The sequence below is a fragment of the Bombus vosnesenskii genome, unplaced genomic scaffold (assembly GCF_011952255.1).
Source record: "Bombus vosnesenskii isolate JDL3184/JDL3185 unplaced genomic scaffold, Bvos_JDL3184-5_v1.1 scf7180000013265, whole genome shotgun sequence".
Classification (NCBI taxonomy): Eukaryota; Metazoa; Arthropoda; class Insecta; order Hymenoptera; family Apidae; genus Bombus; species Bombus vosnesenskii.
In genome coordinates, this window is record NW_022882925.1 from 6,366,874 (window position 1) to 6,391,364 (window position 24,491).

Sequence of the window (24,491 nt, forward strand, 5' to 3'; positions counted from 1 at the left end):
CCATTTTCCGCAGCCATTCCACGATGCTACGGCCAGCAAATCCTCATCTCTTCAACATCCAGTATCCAACTCGAATAGCTAATTCATTCGAGTTCCATTCAGTAACTTCCAATTAAATCACAGTCTTATCAGACCGCGTATCTGGATCACGTAAAATCAATATCATACAAGCATCTGTGAAAAATCGTATGTAACAACGTAATAACATAACTAACGTAGTCAGTGTCCATAGGAAGTTACTTCATTTCCATCTAAATATCCGCCATACAGCGAATACCGCACAAGTCTCGCTTATCCAGCCATCAACGGGAACCGGCCACCGGTTTTGCAACTTTATTGCTCGTACACTTGACGTAGCCAATTATCTTGGCCAGCCTTTTGTTCCGTAAATATGGTTCATAATGCGTAATGGCGAGTATAACGAGACTCTGGCTGTTGTTCACAGTGTGTACACGCATCCTCCTTCAGCCGCGATATCCTTTGATCATTGTGATACAGGTCTTAATACTGGTGTTGGAGTGTGTCCTTCGACGATGAACGAACCACCCTCCTGTGCAAGAATTTATGAGCGGCTCTCGGAAAGCAATGGCGGACGGTGAGCTTTGAGTCGTTATCGTTGGCAAATCCGGAAATCGATGAAGCCAGGGATGCTGGTGTGTTCTCAGTGCAATATCCCGTGCCCGGTGGCTAATGTCTGCTTGCCTATCCATCGATCTACTCTTAATGAACCTTCTGATCATTATCCGCGTCGTCGCCGTCTCCTTCCGTTTCCGGTAGTTTAGACTAACGCTGGAAACTTCGACGGCAAGTTTCCACGCTCGTCTCTCGTCGCCTCGCGTCACTTTCTGATACTGGATTCACCGATCAGCCGATTTAGAATTCACCGTGTTGATCCGTCATCTCTTTCGATGTTTACATTTCGAATGCGACGAATTTACACGAGAGCCTTTGCATAAGAGAGCAAAATATCTTTTTGGAAATCGTAGATAGTGGAAAATATTAGAAGAAACCTGTATAATTAATTGTATGATTAACGGTATTTCGCTTTTCGATGGACAAGAGTTTGACGCGAAGACATTCGAGGTTCTGAAATGTGTAACATGGCCTCGTGAATGGAAAATAGGGAAACAGTAATTTCGTGTGTCAAAAATGCTTGTTAAAGAAGGAACTGCACTGGATATCCTTTAGTCCCGCAAATTAACAGGACAAATTCGTACTGAATAAGCCGGACCCCATAAAAACGTAAATCCTTTCAAAGACGGCTCTGAAGTCTCTTTGTATTTTAAAATATGCGGGACATTCTCTTCAAAGCATCGTTAGCAATGTATGCTGCTGCGCTATAGAAAGGATCAAAGAATGCCACAGTTTCATGTGTATTATTTTTCTTCTTTCTTTACGGAAGCTTAATGGCGATATCCATCAAGAGCTATATGGGACTGTCAATTCATTTTGGCCAAAATCGGATGACAAAACCCCGTAATGCGTTACGACTTTCATCGGATGATCGATCGATGGGGGACAAATATTAGTCCAGAGAAATTCCTTTCGTCGTATATCCAGATGAGCCTGAAACTGCACACAGTTCACGACATTTTGCCCTCAAATGTATAATATGTTGTCCATAATTTCATATGCATAGGTTCACGAAAGTATCCAAATACTTGTGCATGCCTGTTACAAATATATTGTATATTTTTAGATTGGTTTTAAATTTGATCATCAATGCCAAATCATGACAGTCGTGTCTCATTACGGAGTTAATGAAATTTCAAACTGTTTTATAGACATGAAATATGGACATAAAAGTTTTCTATATTAAGTACGTAATAACTTACCAAATATTTTTGTAAGCTGATCTATACTATCCCTATATCTAAAAGGAAATATTTAGAAGAAGTAACTCACATCTCTTTTCTACACAGTCTGTATAATAGCGAAGTACATTTCTCGTAATAGCTGCAGCAACATTTTAATTATTCAGATACGCATGAAGGATTGGAGTTGCATGTAACACGCATGAACAATCGAGCGGGATCGGTCGGCGCTCTATTTATCTGCTAAATCTGCATAAAATCTGGCAAATCCACGGGATTCGATTCCGCGATCGAACGACCATCTGTATGCATCGCCGGGAGACTGTGGCACGAATTTCAGGGAATAAATTGCAAATATCGTTCCCATGCTTCTTTTTTTCGGATAACTCGCTTGTAATCCCTTTGTCGGGCATCAGGAGGTATCAACAACCCAGCCGAGACACTCGTGTTCGATCTTTGGCGCTCATCCAACGCTTCCGGTCGGTTACCTTCACGACTCATCGCTTCGTACAATCCTCGTGTAACTCCCTGATTCCTCCAGTATTTGTGTGTTTTACTTTAATCCGCTTTCCCTTCAAGAGCCTCGCGTTTGTTAACAGAATATTTGCCGATTTAACATACTATCGTACAAGAGATTAGCGTCGCGTATTTTTTCCCTGTTACCTTTAGAAACACCTTTCGTGAGAATCTTTTATTTGTTAATCATATTGATTACACCTAGGAGACGTACAATTCGAAATTAAAATCTGGTACAAATCATTGCTCTGGCAGTGTGTTGCGTGCGTTTCACGAAATCTTTTTCATCATTTTCTCGTGGCAAAAATGTGACTTGCTAACCTGAATATTACGGTAGCATCATGTTATAATCGTTTTAAAGATAAGTTCATTTTCTTTGAGTAGATACGTCCATGGTAACTGAATCTTCTTTGCACAAGTAGATAATTAGTATTTTTACAATATGTTAGATTTATATTGCAACTTGTATCGATAAAAGATAATGTTTGAGAAACAGAATACTGTACGAAATGGAGTAAGTGAAGGGTTTTAGATGTCCAGCGTACTGTAGGCCACGGTACAGTATCGATTTTTCTCCCCGACGTATATAATTGATGATTACCGGAGAACTTACCTTCCGGTCCATGGTTTATTTACCAATGAATCTCGGAGATTCCAGCCATGTTACGCAATCTCACATGATGGACCGTTTTCACCAAGCTTGCGCTTTATCAGTACGTTTAAAATCAATAATCCCACTTACAATTTATATCTTGTCAAACATTCATCGTGTATCCTCCCACAAACAATACTAGGAATATATTTATATATATATATATATATATATATATATATATATATTGTTTCGATCATTCGCGGAGAGACGCGATCGCGAGATATCACGTCAACGAGAGTTGTAAGTCCTCGTTACGATTGAACAATCGACGCCACGAACTGATCGATTCCCTTATTTCGATTATGATAATAAGGGTGGTTCAATGAAATCTCACAGAATCAACACAACTAAATTAATGTTTATTGCACAACTTATTAACTATAAAATATAAATGGAACAACAAAGGAAATGTTACTATGGAATGCGCGATACAAAAGATGTGTAGACTGTTTGGCTTCTCGAAACGTTCTGATTCTTTCTGGAAGGCGACCCCCACTACCTTCGGATCACGCCACCGTCTTTTACGCCAGATCAAATAACGGCCACGAATCGACGTTTCTGGAGGTCGCTCTGCTTAATGAACCATGCGCTTGCCACTACAATGTTTATTTTGCCGGGCAGCCGCGACGATCCGTCTGTGACATTATAGTGCCGCGACCGACAGTGAAGAATATGATCTATGGCAAGCCGCATGGCGTAACATCCTCCCCCCGTTGAGAGGGTACCGATCAAATTAGCGAGATGTGGTTGAAGTTCCCATCTTAGTTCGTCTCGGTGGCTAGTTGTTCGGGTTTCTCGAGATCGGGTTGAATTGGCAGTGGGACAAGCCTTTTGACGGCCCGATCCAAAACGCTCTTTGCCGTCTGAACTGTAGCTGTCCGGATGACACCATCGGCGCCTGGATGAACCTTGATAACTCGGCCCAGAGGCCAATGCATGGAGGGAACGTTGTCCTCTCTGAGGATGACGATTGTGCCTTTTTGGATGCCGTGTCCACCCTTGCTCCACTTATTGCGGTTGGTTAACTCGTTCAAATACTCCTTATGCCAGCGGTTCCAAAAATGCTGTTTAAGCTGTTGGATATGCTGCCATCTGGAGAGTCGGTTCGATGGAATGTCTCTGAAATCTCGATCACGTAAGCACATTAGTGAATCGCCAATGAGAAAATGTCCGGGAGTGAGGACTAGGAGATCGTTTGGATCGGTGGAGATAGGAGTTAGCGGGCGGGAATTGAGGACTGCTTCTATTTCTATGATAAGAGTATTCAATTGTTCAGAGGTGAGTAACTCGTTGCCGGCTACACGCCTGAGGTGGCGTTTAAATGACTTCACCGCTGCTTCCCATAGCCCACCGAAATGCGGCGAATGAGGGGGAATGAAGCGCCATTCGATTTGTTTGTCGGCTAAAAATGCGGTTACTTTTTCCTTGTGATCGTCCGATTGTAATAAATCGTGAAGCTCTCGTAATTCGTTGCTTGCTCCTCTGAAGTTGGTGCCGTTATCAGAATGGATGGTGGAGCAATAGCCTCGTCGAGCGATAAATCTGCGAAGAGCGGCGATGAAGGCTTCGCTAGTGAGATCGTCAACGAGCTCGATGTGTACCGCTTTAATTGCTAGGCATACGAAAATGGCTACGTATACTTTTATCTGACGACGGTTACGATCTCGTTTTTCCTTGATGTGGAACGGCCCGCAGTAATCGACGCCGACGTTTGTAAATGGGCGAGATTCCGTTACTCGCGCCTCCGGCAGATTACCCATCACGTATTCTACCGGCGGTGGTTGAGCGCGGCAGCAGCGGACGCAGCCTTTGATCGCCCGCCATACTTGACTTCGACCGTCAACGGGCCAGTATCTTTGTCTTACTGCGTATAACGTAGCCTGCGTTCCGGAATGCATGTGGATCTTGTGCTCGTGGTCTATGATGCGTGTTGTAACGGATGACTTAGGTAATACTATGGGATGTTTCTGGGCGAAGGTCATCGACGAATGACTGAGTCGACCCCCGACTCGCAATATTCCTTCCTTGTCTATGAACGGATTGAGTCGCGTGAGCTTACCCTTTATCGCCGCGTTCCGATCTTTTTGGAGTGTGCGAATTTCCTCGGAGAAATGGATGTTTTGCAACAATTTTATCAGTTTATTGTGCGTTATGCGTAATTCAGTAACGGTTAGGGGTGCCGCTCGGTTCCTTTTCTGTTTCCAACGGAGGCAACGAGCTATGATTCGTATCAACTTGGGCCAGGATGAATACCTTTGCAACAAACAGTAATCGGCGGGGTTTGTGGACAGACAAATCGCCCCCTTCTGCTCCGGTACTTCAATTTGCGGTGTTAGCGCCCATGTCGGCCAATAGCCTTCCGACTGGTAGAGCCATGCAGGACCGTGCTGCCAGATGGTTGGGCGCAGAAACTCTTCGGGTGTTTGGCCGCGTGATATTAAGTCCGCGGGATTGTCGTCGGTAGGAACGTGGCGCCAATCACGGATGCTGGTTTTTGTTTGAATTTCGGAGACTCTGTTAGCGACGAATGTTTTAAGGGTGTGAGGTGATGTATTGAGCCAATGGAGGACGATAGTGGAATCGGTCCAATAGATAGTTCGAGTAATTTTGTGGGATAGGGCTTGTTGTATTGTCGACATCAGGGACGTAAGAAGGAGTGCTCCGCTCAGCTCGAGCCGAGGAATGGTCTGGCACTTGAGTGGGGCGACTTTCGATTTTGCGGTTAAAAGTTGGGTCGAAACACGGCCGTTGGTGTTAAGGGTTCGAAGATAAATACAGGCTCCGTAAGCCTTTTCGCTGGCATCGCAGAAACCATGCAGTTCAATTTCCATTGCGGACTCGATTATTGCCTTGCGTGGGAACCTGACGTTGTTTAATAAGGGTAATTGGGCATAGTACCTTTCCCACTCTGTATGTAACTCGATCGGAAGTGATTCATCCCAATCGATTTTCGACGACCATATTCGTTGAAGTAGCATCTTGGCCCGAACAATCACCGGTGCGAGCAGACCGAGCGGATCGTAAATTTTTGCAATCTCCGAGCTGATGATTCGTTTCGTGACTCGAGACGGCGTGGGTTTGACTTCGACCGAGTAAAGAATAGAGTCGTCGGATGAATTCCATAACACTCCCAGCGTCTTCAAGGTTTGCGAGTCGCCCAAAAAATGTTGGTGATTTGTTTCTTCTAAGGAGAGTCCGTGTAATAAGTCATTATCGTTTGACGCCCATTTTCGTATGTTTAAGCCGGCCAGTTGAAGTAAATTGGTGAGTTCTGTTCTGAGCGTGAGGGCTTCGTCCTTCGTTTCAGCTCCGGTGAGAGCGTCGTCGACGTAGAAATCCCGCTGCAGTACCTGTGCTGCACGTGGAAATCGATGTCCTTCGTCCTCTGCCAGTTGCTTGAGGCACCGAATAGCTAGATACGGGGCTGCGGATAAACCGAACGTTACAGTGTTAAGCTCATATGTTTCTGTTTCTCCACTCGCGCTGCGCCATAATATCCTTTGATATTTCCGATCCTCTGGTCGTACGAGGAATTGCCGATACATTTTCTCGATGTCGCCGGTGAGTACGTATTGATGAGCGCGGAATCTAATTAATATATAAAATAAATCTTCCTGTAACTTGGGTCCTGTGTGAAGTGTATCGTTTAAGGAGGTTCCGGTAGTGCTTGGTGCCGATCCGTCGAAAACTACACGGAGTTTGGTGGTTTGACTCGATGCTTTGGTCACGCCATGATGGGGTAAATAGTATCCGTTGTCGTCGGAGTGGTTGTCATTGACCTTCGTCATGTGTCCCAACGCCAGGTATTCCTGTATTACCGTTCGATATTCTGATTCGAAGCGTTTGTCGTGCTGGAATCGGCGATTGAGTGAGGCGAGTCGTTTACTCGCCAGCGTTTTAGAGGATCCGAGTGACTGAAGCTGATCGTTGAAAGGTAGAGCGACGATGTATCGTCCTTCGCTGGTGCGTCGGGTGTGGGCTTGGAAGTGTTCTTCGCATCGTCGATCTGCCTCTGAGATATGTTTAATTGAGGGTCCTTCATCGATTTCCCAAAACCGCGCGAGGTCTGCTTGTAAAGTCGTCGTGGATGTGTGAAATATGTTTGTAGCGGTTTGGGAAGTTGGACTCCCCCCGATTACCCATCCGAATCGCGTCTTTTGCAGACGCAGTCCAGGCTCGTCTGGCTGCGTGAGGTTGACTTGTCCCACACACATCGACGCGAGTGTTGAACCTGAGCTTAATAGTACATCTATCGGAGCTGGTAAATGAAATCGTGGATCGGCCAATTTGAGATTTTTTGGTATCTCAAGTGTCGAACGATCGATGGGTTCGCTGGGAATTAAGGTTGATATGATTGGAATGATAAGGAACGTTAATGTCCGCGTGTATGTACCGTCAGTGGAAGTGATCGTGGCCGTGATGTGTCGCTTAGAGGTCGTTGTCAAGGTATCTAGAGCTCCGATCGGGACCGAACATTTGTTTTGCCTTATCCTTAACGATTTTGCTAATTCCTCGGTAATGAAGTTCATACTGGATCCGGTGTCGAGCAACGCTCGACAACGGATTGGTTGCTGTTTATCATTCAAAATATTAATCTGCGCTGTGATGACTAGATCATTGGACAGTAATTCGGATGCTATTGGTTTGATATGTTCGGTCATGAACGGAGTCGTCGATCGTCGGCGTCATTGGTTGTGTGTTCGTTTGTCACTGGGCGGTGGACTTGCAGACGCGGCTGTTCGTGGTGTTTCCGATCTGTGGTCTGTTGTGTGCCTTTTGCGACGAGTGGGTGATACGTAGGGTGGCGAAGAAGGTGTTGTGGATCGGCTATTTGATGGGGAAGATTTCGGGCTGGACGTGCTGGAACGAGACCCTGAATGGCGTTTTGTCCTATGCAGCATTGTATGATGTCGTTCTCCGCATACGCGACATGATCCTGCGAAACAATGCTTCGTTGTGTGCCCTTTCCCGAGGCAGTTGAGGCATAGTGATGCCCTTTTGACCTCCCGAATGCGTTCGCGAAGGGATTTGGTTTTGAAGGTGTCACATCTCCAAATGGGGTGTGGTCCTTGACAGGTGGGGCATGCTGGAGTAACCTGTGTCGCCGTAAGTGCATGCCCTCGTGATGCGCGTTGACGGACAGGAGTAGTTTGTTCCGGTGATTCTCTTGTTTGTCTGACCGTGGTGATCGGTCTGGAGCTTCGTGCTAATCTCTCTAGGAAGTTTAGTAACTGAATGTACGGAGGCACCTCGTTATTGGGCAGCGTCATTTCCCATTGCTTTTGGATACTTAGTGGTATTTTCGAGAGGATGAGGCTGTTGAGCATAGCACTGGTATCGGGGTAGGATTCTCCTAATTTGTTCAATGCATATATGTGTTGTTTAAATGTGTGGACTAAGCGCCTTAATTCCGTTGGAGATTCCTTGGTTATCCTTGGATAATCAATTATTGCCATGCAGTGGCTGAAAGCTGTGTATCGTGGACATTCGAAACTTTCCTTGAGAACGGCAATAGCCTGACTGTAGTTTACATTACTAAGGGGTAACGCGTTTAAACAATCGGCTGCTTCTCCTTGCAGGGCGGACTGCAGGTAATGGAATTTCTGTATGTCAGTGAGACTAGGATTTTTATCGATTATGGAGGAAAAGGTATCATAAAACGTGTTCCATTTTTCTAAGCTTCCGTCAAAGGTAGGGAGCCGAAGATCTGGTAATTTAATGGATATCGGATTTAAACTTGCGGATGATGCACAGGTTGGAGGGTTTATGGATGTCGACGGCGAAGCTGTTTGCGCGTTCCTCAGAAGATTTTGTAGCCTTGTGTCTACCGCGACGTACTGATCCCTTATTTCGAAGCCGCGCGCTTGTTCCTCCTCGTCCAATACTTCTAATTCGAGTTGAATCGCTTCGAATTGACTCGCAACTTCGGTCAGTTGTTTCTCGTAATTCTTTAATAAGGAATTTTGCTGACTCTCAGATTGCTCGTACTCGTCCAGTCGATTCGATAAATATGTGAATCGGCCGCTACAATAGCCTCGTCTCCGACGCAGAGAGATGAGTTGGTCTTCGCTCGTCATCGTTGCCGAGGATAGGAGATGGTTGAAATAAGGAACGAGCTTACCTTACTGTCGTGCGGCGTGAGGTCGCGTGTATGTTAAGTTGTGAAATTCGTTGCGTTGATGATTGTCCAGCTGCGATGGAAGGCTGCGTGGTTGCGTTCCCTTGCCAATGGGATGTGCTTCTTCGAAGATGACGCGCCTGACGTCACTGGTTTCGCTGTAGTGGTTTTGATAAAGTCACGTGGCACTGTGTGGTCACTGGTAAGTGCACTCTTCACTGGCACGTGATCCGGCTCGAAGGACCAAAATGTTTCGATCATTCGCGGAGAGACGCGATCGCGAGATATCACGTCAACGAGAGTTGTAAGTCCTCGTTACGATTGAACAATCGACGCCACGAACTGATCGATTCCCTTATTTCGATTATGATAATAAGGGTGGTTCAATGAAATCTCACAGAATCAACACAACTAAATTAATGTTTATTGCACAACTTATTAACTATAAAATATAAATGGAACAACAAAGGAAATGTTACTATGGAATGCGCGATACAAAAGATGTGTAGACTGTTTGGCTTCTCGAAACGTTCTGATTCTTTCTGGAAGGCGACCCCCACTACCTTCGGATCACGCCACCGTCTTTTACACCAGATCAAATAACGGCCACGAATCGACGTTTCTGGAGGTCGCTCTGCTTAATGAACCATGCGCTTGCCACTACAATGTTTATTTTGCCGGGCAGCCGCGACGATCCGTCTGTGACATTATAGTGCCGCGACCGACAGTGAAGAATATGATCTATGGCAAGCCGCATGGCGTAACATATATATATATATATATATATATATCGGGTTCACGTCAAGAATAGGGTTAGGGGCGTTTAACGAACTTTCGCTAGGATTAGCCATGGTTGTTATACAATAGTGGTAATGTTTATTATCACAATCGTAAGTATTACAAAGTTATCGAGTAACCGCGGTGATTAGAGACGAATGACGGTGGCCTCAGGTTCGATAACGAATTCACGGCCAACGGGACGACGAATGGGATGTGATACATGATCCTGGTGTCACTCAACGTGCAAGTATTATAGTACTGCTCTCGATAGACTCAATCACAGTCCAAGTGGAACTGCCCTTATATAGTCCTCTCCCCACCTCTTGGGTCAATCTTCGTTTTTAAGGACAGCTATATAATTATTCCATACCTCTGTTGGGTACACGTCCCTCCCGTGGCTGTGGCTACGTTCAGTGACCCGTTATGTCACTTCGAGCCCAAGCCCATCGTCATAAACCTTGAGCACCCATAATCAGATTAGAACATTACAACTATTTCTTAGTTTTATTACTTAAGTGTAGCTATAGTAAAAGTCTGGACTAGGGTATTGGGGTTTTCTCCAACATTCCAAAAGGGAGGCCCCGATGTCCTTTCATCTCCGACATATATCTATGTATGTAAAAGCTTTCATTTTCAGTTAACAAATTAGTTGAACTTTGAGAATTCCGAAGAAATATCTTCAACATGCTTTACCCTCTTGTTCTCATTTTGCAACTGATCTTTTAGTTACTGTTACACTAAAATTGGTTTATTCGGAGCACGTGACTGACATGCCATCCCAATCGACGTTATGTAAGCTGACGCAGGAACGACAGCCCGAACTCTGACATCGTCTAAAGAAGAGTTAATCCAAAACGAATCAGTGTCAGCGTCGGATTAACCAAACGCGTAATGTCAGGCTAGAGGCAGTCCGAAAGTAGGCGAGTAATCCCCTTCTAGTCTCCGATCGCTGAATCCAGCCGATTCCCTTCCGATTCAGTCAATTCAGCAATCTTTCTCTGGTAGACGCGTAGTTTGAATTTACTGCCACCTTGAACGACGACTTTTACGAGTGTTACCAAGATGCTACCTGGCATAATCCGATGTCCACGGTCGCCCCAGGACACGCGTGGTTTCTGATTGGATCACATCCTTGAATGTCCTCCGATGACCACTCCTGCCGTACATACCATAGAACGTTCCATGAGGGATTTATAGTCCGATGACAGTTCTACTTCGATTAAGTGGCAATTCCGATATTCGTTGACGCTTAACCCAATTCCGGAACAGTCCTTGTTGAACTATGAATGAGGAATTTATCACTGGATGCTCCGGATGTCCTTCTTAAATTTTATTGCATTTGAGAAATTGAATTACCGAAGAACGAAAATCATTTGAAGACGCATTTTACGAATATGTGCTTTGTCGTATACGAAACATTCCGGGATCTCAAGGCCGCTGTAACGAGATGCGATGTAATGAGATAATGATCATGTTAACAAAGTTTGAAACAAATTTAAAAATGTAGAGAGGAGCTATAAAATATTTAATGTAAGCATATATTTCGCAGAGACGCATTACTCATAAAAGTTTTCAGTGGTAAATGTTCAAATACCGCCGTGAGACTGTGGCGGACGTTAACATTTTTTAATTCCGATAACAACTAGTACTCTAATGCAAACTTTTTATTCTCGCATATTCCTAAATCAAGCAAGAGATTATGTCAACCCCGTGTCACAATGAATCATTGATCCACTCTACTTCCCTTCGTTCGAAAAAAAAAAAAAAAAAAGGAAAAGAAAAGGAAGAAGTAGAAAAACAAACGAAACGTAATCTTTCACCGCAATGTCAAAGAATCAGAGAATGTATCCGTGACGGATCAACGCGTCAAAAGTTAGCCAATTTCATGTGGAACTGTTCGGGAAAAGATCGAATTAGCGAAAGACTGAAATTTATCGGTCTGTCACGTGTGACCAACCAGATTCGGTGTCTCCACCGTTCCACGTTGGTCATCATCAATCACGCGGATGACGAACAAACACATCGATCCACTACTTGTTTGCCAGGCCCTGTCCGGTTATTGAATTATTGACTTTCCTGAATCGGGTCACCTGTGTCAAGGATAGAATCAAAAAGTACATCGATATCGCGCACGCATTCAACCGCATCCTTTTGAGAACAAACGTCGATGAATTAGAAACCGGGCGGTTAGAGCTTTTTAGATCGGAGGACGTTCCCTGGACCGTCATAAATTATTCGATGCCAACAACTTTCCCTTAAAAAAAACCACGGACTAACTGCGCTCGCGGTTTAATTCAAACGCGGCATCATACTCATCATGTCGCGTTCTGAGGCGTTAGTTTGTTTTTCAGTATAATATTTTAACCTAGTTGCATGCGTAGCTCGTCTGAATTTTCTGTAAAAAGGAAGCGAAATCGGTGGTTCGTGTGACGATCCCTTGGATTTTTGAAAGGGTACAGAGATAGGAGAAAATATTGATTTACGAAAATTCTACATTAATTTTTCGATATCCATTTTTAGAATTCTTTGTAAAACTAAAGAATGTGAACGTAAGTGTAAGGAACGATGGATAATGACCGCTGGAAGCTTAATTCCAGCTATCTATAATTACGGTGTCGTATGTAAAGGGGGTCAGCAGTTCATGACGTGGCAAGTTATATTAATACACCGTTGATAATAAGGGTATTGACACGAAGTCATTATTCCTTTTTATCAAAGATATTTTAATCCTTCTTTGTCAGCATCTGCTAACATTTCCAATATAAGGTCGGTGCTGAAAATAACACGCGAGAACTAGATTAATTATAAGGATCAATAGCGTAAATAAAATAAATAAAATAAATAAAATAAAAACTCGCACGAGTTCAAGTTAGAAGTATTTTACAGGAAACATTGCTAATTAAAATCATCGACCGATAAACGAGTACAAGGTAATGACCAGGTTTAGACACACCGGTAATTTCAGGTTACTGCATCGATTGACCAGTTAACAAGATTTAATTAATGCTTTCCGGCTGATCGATCGTCGCGTTTCGCTCTGGCCGGCCAGCTTGCGAATAACTCTTGTTTCGAAAGTGCATCGAGGCCAGAAAAAAAGTGTGTTCCAGGTTCGGTGAATTTTCTATCTTTAATGGCGAGCGGAAACAGAGTCGTGGCACAGTGAATAATGACTGGCCGTTCAATGGGAGCTTAATTCCACGTGTGCGTGATTGCGGAATAGTATGCCGTTGCAAATACACGTAGAGAGAGGGAGCCGGTGCTTTTTATCAAAAGCCTCGATGTATTAGCGGGACGCTGGCGCCATACGGTCGTCCTGAATTGTTCGACAAGTGGATGACTCCTGAATTATTATTCATTGTCCGGGCGAAATTACTGGAAATTTCACGCTTTGCTGAAATCTCTGCCAGCGGATAGTCTCCTCGCGCCCGAGCCTCGATTTTAATGTCGTTATCGGACGCAATCGTACCTACCGGATTTCATTCGAAGGAATCTGCAAATTCACTAGTCGACGCCCGTGTTAAATGTACTGCAAGTTTATGGTCCACGCGGACACTCCCTTGCTCGTCTTCGTAAATAGTTTGCATCCATTTCGAGGTTTCAGGGACGCGTTTGATCGTAGAGTATTTTCATGGTTTCTCGTCTGGAGTTTTATTAGTGGAGTTGCTCGAATTCAGATAACTTTACGAATTTCGAAGAAACTTCAACAGTCGGACTGCTTTATTTTTCATAGTTATAATTACGAAATTCGTTTCACCAATGTAAGATATTTGTGGTGATAAAACGGTGCACCAAGAGTGATATTAGAGTATTTCGAAAACTTTTTTTGTAATTTGTTAAACGTATGATATTAGAGAAAAAATCTAGTGATATATTAATCAATAGACATTAATTGCCAAAACATTTTTCCAATTTTTTATACCTAACTGTAATAAGATGAAATATGATGATCTCAGATCAGATAGATTCGAATTCTGTAGCGAGCAAATTGATCCATCGAATGTATACCGTGTGTCATTTCGTTGCGAGTTTCATAACAGATATTTCAACGTTTTTAATTCCGACGTTGCGTCTTTTTGCCGTTTCTTTTTTACGCGGCTCGAAGCGGAACGATCCTGGAAATTAATGGGACGGTAGTGAGCCACGACATTTAAATGCGGCATAAAAATTCACCTGCTGCACCACACAGTGGTTGCACCTGTATTCATAAGGTTGTTGCGAACGAATCGTGAAACTTACAGATTAATAGGGGGCATTTAAACATTCCCGTAAATTACCCAGTGTGATATAATTTCCCAGGTACGAGGCAACGAGTGCTTAGCACACTCGAACGGTATTGTTTTCATTTTCCTGAGTGCAAAATTTTTCATTACTCTTGAGAACGGTAGCTAAATCATCTGAACTTTCGTCGATAAGCGGATCGTGTAGGTTGTCAAGTATCCGTTTCGACAAAACTTTGCAGATTTACGAATCCCATCAATTTTTAATAATATTTTCTATATATTATGATCTGCTTAATAGCAGCTCATACATCAAATGGACCTTGATTTTCACTAGAGACAAGAGTTCATAGTTAGAAATGATAGTAACCTTGGAAAATTTGTATTTTCGAATTACTGTTCTACATCATGAAAATTATACGACGTCCGTTTCTTAATGGTCACCGCACTGTCTAGAATGAATAACGTTAGAAGTGCTGAACAAAGGTGATTAAGGATTGTATATGAATGCAGCCTGGCGCATAATAATTCTGAACGATCCTTTACTACAGCGCTAAATGTTTCGCAGAGCGTCGACCTCGACGTTGTTTTCGAATCGAAGGTTAAAGAGACGCGATCTAAAATTGTAATTACATGTAATACGTAAAGCCAATCAAGAGAATGGAAAGCCAATAAAGAGACAGGCAATGGAGGAATAATATTACACCTGTAGCTAATGATCAGATACAAAATTTTACACCTTTGTCATCGTAAAATAAAATCGAAAAATTAAACAATTGTTCAGTCCATACTAAGGCTTTGGAAATTTTTCAAGAAATCTCTTCTTCGATGGTAGCGTCACGTCTTTTCAATCCAGCGGAAGAGCTGCAGGTCCCGATAGATTGGCTTTAAATCCGCGCGCCTTATTCCCGGACACGCTATAGAGAACACTCGATGCAAGTTTCCAGCAGGTGCAGTGTTCGGGCAACGATTCCTTTATCGCCGGGCTTTTTCATCAGAATTACAAACAATCGGTCCCGAGTATGCTTTTTAATCCGACCCAATAAAACAATCGAGCGTTCCGAGTCTTCTTGACTCTTCTCTTTCTTCCTCTCTATCTCCTCTTCTTTCTTTCACTTCCCGTCTATTCTGCGACTGCCGCGTCTTCAAGTCGATGAGGTCACAGAGAAATCCTCACCCTCCTCGATGTCCCTCTTTATCCCTCTGCTCGTTGCAGTTCCAGCCCTCTTTGTGCGCTTCCCAAACCCTCCTCTCTTTCGCTCTTTCGCTCTTCCGCGGCTCTTCCCGTTCTTTCAGTTCTTCTTCGTTACTCCCGTGGGAACACCGGCAGCGATGCTCGACCTTCGTCTCTTTTTAAAACAATCGAGCCTCGTAAACAACGTCATTCCCAGCTCTTTGTTTTGGCCGGCCATCTTGCCGCTTCAGGGGAAGAGAATGACTGAACTCGGTGAGCGTTCTCTCGCTGCGTCGACGATTATTTTTACCGCGCTCTGCTTCGAATAATCCAGTCCTCGTGGGGCTTCGTTGCTTTTACCTGAAAGTAATCTATTTGTTCTCGTCGGTGGCAATTTTGGCTCGATGCTTCGAAAGCAATTGCGTTTATTATACATCGCGCTTAATGATCAAGCTACTTCGTTAATGCTAAGTACGTACTATGTATTTGCCAACCATGCAAAACGTTTCGCAACGTTTTCAGAGTTACATTTAAATCGTGAACGAACCGCGAGTTGTAATTTCCTTCTCTATTATCATGAACATAGAACACTTGCTTGCAAGATATAATCAATTTTCAGTAGATCTTCAACGAAACTCTTATTTGGAGTTCTCAGAATTTCGAAGAACGTCGGACGCCAGAGAGCGCGTTACTCGAGGTAGAAGAGTATTTGTACTTGACAGACGAGCCTCTTTCTGACGCTACTTGGCAGGCTTACGATTTCGTCCCCGCAATCCATTTCCTTGTAGAAGCTTTCCAGTCCCTTTCTTCCTTGCTGTACCTGCGGCATAAAAAGCCACGAAATCCTATAAAGCTCGAAAGAGTAGGCGGTAGAATGAAAAGCTCTTAGCATGTCGGCATCTGTTACAATCCGACGTACTTGCCGGACTATAAATGGACCTTGACAATTTAAGAGGGTCCTGCAATCGGGCGAAACAAAATTATTTGCTGCGATACCCATCCATGGTAACTCGAGGCGAAAAAGTTTCACCACGCCCCGGTAAAATTGTAATAGCAGTGATGAAACAAACGTCGACGTGTCGTAAATCTAATAAAACGAATGGGACCTTTGCGACTTGCTTTAGAATTTCCCTGAAAAATGTTCCTAAAAAACATAGACGATTTTCGTGTTTCCATTCAATATTGTTTTATTCAATTCCTTTGTAATATATAATATATATTACTCACAGCTAAAATATTTCGTTGGTTGATAGTATTCGGTATTTGCATTTTTATCTTGAGTATAGCGTAGCCTTGTAAGAAACGAAGGAGCATAGGGAATTTTCGGAAAAGATTTTATAATAAGAATATTTCTGTCGACACGTACGTAGAAAGTATTCGGGATTAATATGTTTGAGCCTCGTTTATAAGTAATTTCGAGTCGACGCAACGCTGAGAACGGACGAGGCATTAAGTCGAAGGGTGAGGAGCAGAATCGAGGGTGAGAAGCGAGCGATAATGGCGGTTATGGAGGGTGAGGGCGGAGAGACTCAGCGATCCCACTTTCGAAGACACGCCGTGCAGAGTGACGAGAAGGCATGAAGACGCGAAAACGCCCGATGAATACTTAACGTCCTCTTCGGTGTCCCTGAAGAATTGCGTGGTGAAACGCTTTTGATCCCTGGAACCGTCCTTTTCCTGTCAACGCGAAAAATAAGAAACCATTTTTCGTCATTAACTTGCGGATACCATTTTGTCACGTACCATGCTAATGCCCGGCTTCGTAACGACGAAACTTTAATGAAACGTTGAGTAATAGTTCCGATATTGTTGCTGCCACGTGGATTTAATGCCATTCGAAACTTTAATGCGAGAGGAAGGATTTAAGATTTAGGCTCGCATTCACAATCTTTTTTAATGCGTTCTATCAGTCACAGTACACCTGGGAGGGTCTCTACATGCTCAACACAGATTCTTTTCATCCGCTGCAAAATTTCTATGCGAGATCATGCATCCCCGATTCCTGTGTATGAATTTTTATCGCTTCTATAAAGTTTCTCGCATAGAAAGAAAGAAATTTTGCTCGGTTTAAGCGATCAAAGCATACGATTAAGCATACAAATTGCTGCGGAAGGTGTCATTTTCGGCTAAAATACGCGCAACAAGGAGAAACTTCGTTCTTTAAGAAATAAGTTTCACTCCAGCGACGCCTTTACGTAACTGGCGAATAGCAAAGACCGGAGGAAGTCTGATGACGACGGGTTGGAGAGGAAAGAGACGGTCGTCAGGAGTGTGTGTGGTTGAATAGCGAGTAAGGCGCCAGGAGAACAACAAACCGCCACGAGACCGCGATGGCTGACGCTCCGCTCTAATGGCACCACTCAAGATGCAATATCGCTGCATGAATATTATATAGCATCCACACGACCAGCATCTGCCAGATACTCGCGTCTTTACAGCCATCTTAGACGGTCGTATCGTCGCGGAGGTCCGTGTATCAGTAGAGGTTGGCACATCGAGAGACGAGTATACGTGTGTCTCGACACGGGGTGGCTGCCGCTTTCTCGGCTACAGCCGCCTGTACCCACGTTTCTACGTATGTACCAGGGACTCCACTTAGCTTGAAAAGCTATGATTATTTCAAGGTGCACTCACAAAAATTGGCTGGCCTGCTGTGCGCTGGCTAGAATCGGCCTTCAAGGGGATCGTTCGTGCACCACCCTTTTCGGTGGTATGTTGCGCCTTTTCCAAACGTTGCTCTTGAAAGAACCGTCGGCCCTTTGATGCCAGATCGCCGGAACTTGGCTTAAAGAGGCCGCTTTCCGGTTAATGTTGGATATCGAGAATATCGGGATTTTGACGTTTCCCTCTTCGATGATACCATTGCTACCACGATATGGCTGTTCGCGTTGGTTATTTGTTGCTTCAAAATCCTTCGTACCTGTCCATTTTTCAATGCTTTCGAATATCGATTGTGAACGATGAAAGCTTTGAATTGACGATCGTACTGAGCAATCTTTTTTGCGGCTTTCGATACGGAAAATTGATCAAAGACAGAGTGCGTTTCGTGGATTATCGAAGCAAATGGTCCGTCGACGAATATAATCAAGGAAGATTTATATTACTGTGGAAAAATCTGGGATCGCCTGCTAGTACGAAGTATCATTTTGTTCTCTTTATGTAACTTTGTTGGATTCCTGCGAGATTTATCAGTTTCATGGGATTACCAGCTATTTCATGGAACTGGACGGTCCACGTTTTAAATTACGCCGGATGACACACCTGTCACCGGTCTAGCTAATTTGGATTTTCAAAAGCTTCATGAAAATCTACCCTCGTCCAGGCGTCACGCTGTAACACACGTGTGACGCGTTACACGGCCGAAATGTTGGCGAGGAAACCTCGTCCGGTATGTACGGCCACGTCTCGCGGGTGCAACGCATTCAATTAATTGTTAACATGATTCACGATCGCGCGGAGCTTCTGTAGAAATGAAGTGCATTTCAGTTACTTGTGCGAGTATTAATGGAACCCTTTAAAAGCACGTGCTTCCACAGAACGTTCTGCGAAATGTTCAGATTCAATGAATTCTCGTAAATCATAAGGAAAAGGAGATGTTCGAATGATTTTAGAAAAGTTGGCGAAACAGATTTTCGATTCAACTTAGGAAAAGCTTGAAAATAATAAAAAATTAGAATAATTCGTACGAGTTCGTTGATTTGTTTAACGCAGCCACGAGCTGGCGATTTAGTTTGTAATTAATAAAACGCGTCATCTGGCTCTGAAAGGCGGTAAGTCTTCTGGCTTGATGTTTTCACGTGGAAATGCTCTCGGAGGATCTTTCTCGGTAATGAATGAAGTTAGTTGAAAAGGGGGTGAAATTTTTGTTGGGACGTCTCGATTCACTGTCGCCCGTTACCGTTTCTTCAGATAAGAAGCATAACGGCAGGACCTATATTCCGTAATTTTACGTTTTAACATTTCATTCGAGCACGTTGTCGAGTGATACGGTGATTTCGAAGGATTCGAGTTAAAAGACGAGCTCGAACAGCCAAGTAAGCCAAATAAGATGCGAACGTGTCGAGTGTGAAACATTAACGAGGAGTAAACACGTAAAGAGACCGGCGTACGTAGATTGACGAATAAATAGATAGGTGCATGTACAAACATACATATAGCAGATGTAGGATTTCTGAATCAACAGAGAAGAAGCCATGGTCTGTCAAATTTCAACGAGGCTTTGGCAAACGGCATAGAATTGAATTTCACATTGTTTTCTGAAACTTATCCACATTCTTAACTTCCTGTCACGAAATAGGCGTCCGCATGTCTGACGCGTTTACAGCTCAAACAATTTTAAATTGCCTCGCGTGCGTCAGATGTGTGTAGTTTTCATAGTCGTTTATTCAACGTCGGGCCACGTATAAAGTTTTATTACATCACACAGTCCCCACAAAATACAGGAATATAATTTTGACGGTCACTTGCGCGTTTTTACACACGACGCGAAAATATTAATTTACTTAACGAAATTTATTTCACTTAAAATAAACCCATGCGCTCGTGCGTTGCGTTTTCAATTCTACTTCATTTTTATGCGGGGATTAATGGGAACGGAACCAGGAAATGAATATCAACGTTTCGTCGTGCGCCTGCATAAATGTGAAACTCAAGAGGGAAACTCTACTCTCTTCCTCGAAATGTAATATTTCCAGCGTATGAGAAGAAAATTGTTATAATTTCTAGAAGAGTACTAATTACCGACCGTGTATTTTTGCCAGTTAACTTGAAACGTAATTGGAACAAAGGGAACTCAATTTTCAAAAACATGACTTTTCCCATTGCTATCATTAAATATAAACGATAGATATATCTTGAAAGCCATAAGATAATATCACGGTGTTCGCTTCGATCTCTTGCTACGAAACGTACCTCTGTTGTCAGAATTTTCCATGCATCTATGAAGAGAGAGGAATTTTTTTCATAATTTGCAAGCACCCTCGATTTATACAGGATAGCCTCATGGGTCTGATCTCGCCTCATTAACTGCGAATCAGCAGAACATAATACCGCCTGAAAAAAAGCGTCCAAGGTAGATAGAGCGACAGAGGAAGGATGAGGATGGGTGATGGTTGGAAAAAGAAGAAGGCGGGACAAGCGTGAGATAGAAAGGAGAGACAGGAGTAGAAAAAGAGGACACGACAGGAGGAAAGAGTGGAGGAAATTTCGGGACATGGAGTTATCAGGTGGGGACGTGGAAGAGGTAATAGCCTGTGAAGGGAGGAGAGCAGGAGGCGCGGAGATTGTAAAATCGATGAGGTTCTTTCGCGCTTGGCGCGAGTCAAGTTCCTTAGGGTACCTGACGTTTCCTCATTTCTTCCGAAGTCGTTGAACGTCACGGGGCCGCGAATTGCTCTCGGTTTTTTCCTCAGCTCGGCTTAAAACACGACAAATTCTCTCAACCCTTGGCCCGGAACCTGGTAACCAGAGGCCGGGGGAGGGGGTTGAGAAAGCTATTTCCCGCTGTAAAGCGAGCTGTCTGCAGTAAGTATAAACTCCAGAGCTCAAAGGTGCTCGAGGCGCCTTCGAAACTCGCCGACTAGAAGTTGCACCCCCATTTGAGGGCGAGTGTACGCGCGCGCGCACCAACAATCGTGACCCCATCCCCTATGCCCATGGGATTCGGAAGTTTGCGTTTTCTTCGCCCGGCCCCCCTTCTTTTACCGTCTTTCCTCGCCTCCACGCCGAGTCGCTCCCGTCGAGGGAATTTTTTTAAAAGCGGCGAACAATTTGAGATAATGGTTTGGTAGAGATGGATTTATGTTCGCCGGCTGCGAGAGCCTGTTATAATTCACTTTTCCGGGAATTTATGGACCAACCTTTTTGCAGATTGGTGTTATGTTTTGTACCTGTCCGCGCTCTCTTGTGGTTTCATTACAGTGATTGGAACGATCAGTGAATTGCCATTCAATCAGATTGGTCGATTGATATTTTTTTCGTCGTTATCGTGTGTGACAGCTTAAGCAAATACAGCTGCTTATTGTCTCTTCGCGGCTTTCTTCCGCTCCATTGGAATTTACATTCATTTCTGAATCCTGAATTTATTCTACCCTGTCATAATAAGCATCTTTTCTGGAATTATATGTATGTGTAACACTAATCCTTTAATAACAACGCGAAACTTAAGCACTACGCGAAACTACCAACTACAGTGTAGCTGCATTATTCCGTTAAGTTTTCGTTCTTCTCGTACTTCTTGTTGTTTCAGTCGGTATTTGTTGAAGTAGAAGTGGTTTCCACTGTTCGTAGTTTCTATGTAGTACTGGATTTAGCAGTACATCGTTTTGGAATCGGAATCTGAGACATTACCTTTCTGTTTGTCACGTAAAGTATCGGAAAGAGCAAATCAAATTTGAAACAAAAATCTTCTTTTATTATTAATGGGAAAAGGATTACGCCTTGATGAAGGCGTATTGTGTATATGTCATTAATAAAGAGAAAATTTATACCTCGCTTTACGACGCTGGCCTTAGTAACTCTTTGGATTAGAGACATTTCAAAAAAAGGAAAGGTATTGTAGGAGATATATTAAAAGCGAAAAAATTGTTTAATTTTACTATTCAAGAAAGGAAGAAGTATTGTGCCTTGATGAAAATTTATCATAGACGAAGAAAGCCTTCATCGCTTCTTTTACAATACGGCATTCTATCTTCTTCCCTTGTCAGTAGCTCTTTGCGCTGCAGTTGCTTGAATCCCTATTCCCTTCGGGAATTTAAGAACAAGAGCCTTCGCGCAAGAAACCTCCCTCTCTTTCCGCGTCCTTTGATACGCTCGCTTGTTTCTGGATTTCAGATTTCTACAAGGTGAATATCGTACTGTTCGCGGTCTTCTTGATGCTCGTGGGACTTTTATCTCATTCAATCCATAGAATTACACATTTTGTTATAAAACACCGTACCGGCTTGAACGATTACCTTCGATGTCTCGTGATAAAACAACAGGACGTCGATATCCGAATTAAAGAAAATTCTATAACAGCCGATCACCGTTAAATTCCGAAAACACCAATTAAATTTCCCGGTTGCTGCTTTCACTTTTTATCAAAGCGTAAAACGCAGCAGCCCGCGAAACGCAAATACAAACGCGGTACCGCATTGATCCGCTATCGAGAATCGAATCGATCCGCGCTGGTTCCGGTTTAACGGCGAATCGAGGATCGACGCGGTGCCATGCACCCGTCGTTATAATAAATTTACGCTCGATACTCGTCCGCGCAGGGCTAGGATACGCGATATTCATATTTATTTATGAGGAATGTACGCGACCCTATTGATTTTTCGACCTTAACGCCGTCGGCTCGTTATTCGAGCGCCACCCTTTCAGCCTTTCATGCGGTTCCATGGCCGAACAAAGTGAGCCTGGCATAGCCGGCACAAGTCCAAAATGGCACGATGTTCAATTTCGCGGAGCATGATTTAAATATTAAATTAACAGAGGCGCGAGCTGTACGGGAAAAATTATTGCATGTCGGAAGAAATAAATAAATAAACACCGGTTTCTTAGCAGACAGGCTACGTGTTTCTGAACGTATCGTCGCAACCCGTCGGATAAAACCAGATTGAAAGTTTGCAGCGGAAAATGCGATGAAAAAGATCAAAATGTAAAATATTTTGAAATAAATCGAAAGAAATTTCCATTGTTGTACAATAGAACTGAGTTATATCCTGACAAATATTAAATTTCAATTATCTTCCGTCGATATCGCTTCGAATGTTTATTGTAGATAATTTAAAATTAAATTTAAAGCCTGAAATGAATGATTGTGTGTATCGATTTTCAATAAAACCGAATAATTCTTTCAGCTATTTCTACACCGCCCTGTTCGTATGTAAAATACAATAGCCTGGAGGATATACTGTCACAGGATTTAGGATTCACTCAACTGGAGTTCACCCCTACCGTCGTATCGAAAATGAGGTAAGAGTTGATTAACCTGCGACATGCATGTGTTATTAGGTTATCATAAACAGGCCTATTATAAACCTTTTTACGCCGACGCTTCATTTTTATCGACGTTAAATCAACCCTTTCGCTCTTACCGATTTATATATACACTCTCTTTAAATAGTAACGATGTCGTCGGAGCACGCATGATGGAAAATGTTTTTTGAAAGAGAAGATTGTTTGCGGATGAAATTTATTGGAAAACAATCATCCTACATTTTATATACATGTATCAGAATTCTAATAATAGTGCTTTCTTCTTGCCGCAATAAATCAGAGATAGTAATATAGAAAAAATTGCAATTACGAGATGAATGAGAGCGTAGCGGAACTAAGTGTAAGTATTAAATTCGAAATTTGAATGTCGGAATATTCACTTACGCTACTGACAAATTACAAAGCGTATCGTTAATTTAGTATTTAATAAGCTGATATAATCAACGCTGAAGAATTATTTGAGTTCAATCGAGCCAATAAATTATCATTTATCAGCGTAGACTTCTCTTTTTCAAATACTCTCTATTTCAACAAAAGCAAAGCAGGAAATCGTAATTATTACAATGTAATTATTTACAACAGATTAAATAAATTCATACGATCGATATCTATGTAAATATATTAGGATATTCGATTCGCCAAAAAATCTTCGTCGATTTCGTTAATAGCGTTCGCAACGACTCAATCAGTACTGAATCATCGTCGCCAAATTTCTTGCCTTGACAAATTCGCTTACATCGTAGAATTAGAAATTTCCGAAATATTTTGAGCGATGAACCGTAGAGAAAAAGCGGCGGGGAAGCGATAAAAATCAACGGAGTACCGGACGATTATTTACGGCGGAGCTAGCAACAGCACGAATAGAAATTAAATGCGAACAGCAGTTTAACGCGATAATTAATTCGAAATCAGCAGAACCGCTCGCAGATTAACAGACATCCAAGCCCCGGTTTTAGTTGTCTCGCTTTAGTTTGCGTCTGCAACCTCGTCGTCGCTCGTTTCTACCCTTGGTCGTGTAGTTGCTGCAGATAAACGCGAATACTTCATAAGCTCGTAATCCTCAAACAAAACGCCCGCCAAGAACAAAAGGATTCGCTCCTGGGTCTCTGTCTAGCACGGCAACCTCTCGTTTCCACTTGCACGGCTAGCAACCAGCTCTCTCGATACGCACTGGCAACAACCTCCGAGGGGTCGCGTCTTCCTCCTTTCGCGCTTCTTTTCCCTTCTTCGGCTATTT

At 43.1% G+C, this 24,491-nt stretch overlaps 1 protein-coding gene across 1 annotated transcript in view; it reads left to right on the top strand.

Annotated features, from left to right (window-relative positions):
- The window catches only part of LOC117243088, a 165,459-nt gene that overhangs the window by 44,356 nt on the left and 96,612 nt on the right, over positions 1 to 24,491 (top strand). The window contains exon 3 of the mRNA XM_033510278.1: positions 23,116 to 23,230. Within this exon, the coding sequence (XP_033366169.1) occupies positions 23,116 to 23,230 (115 nt within the window). The remainder of the gene's footprint in view (positions 1 to 23,115; positions 23,231 to 24,491) is intronic.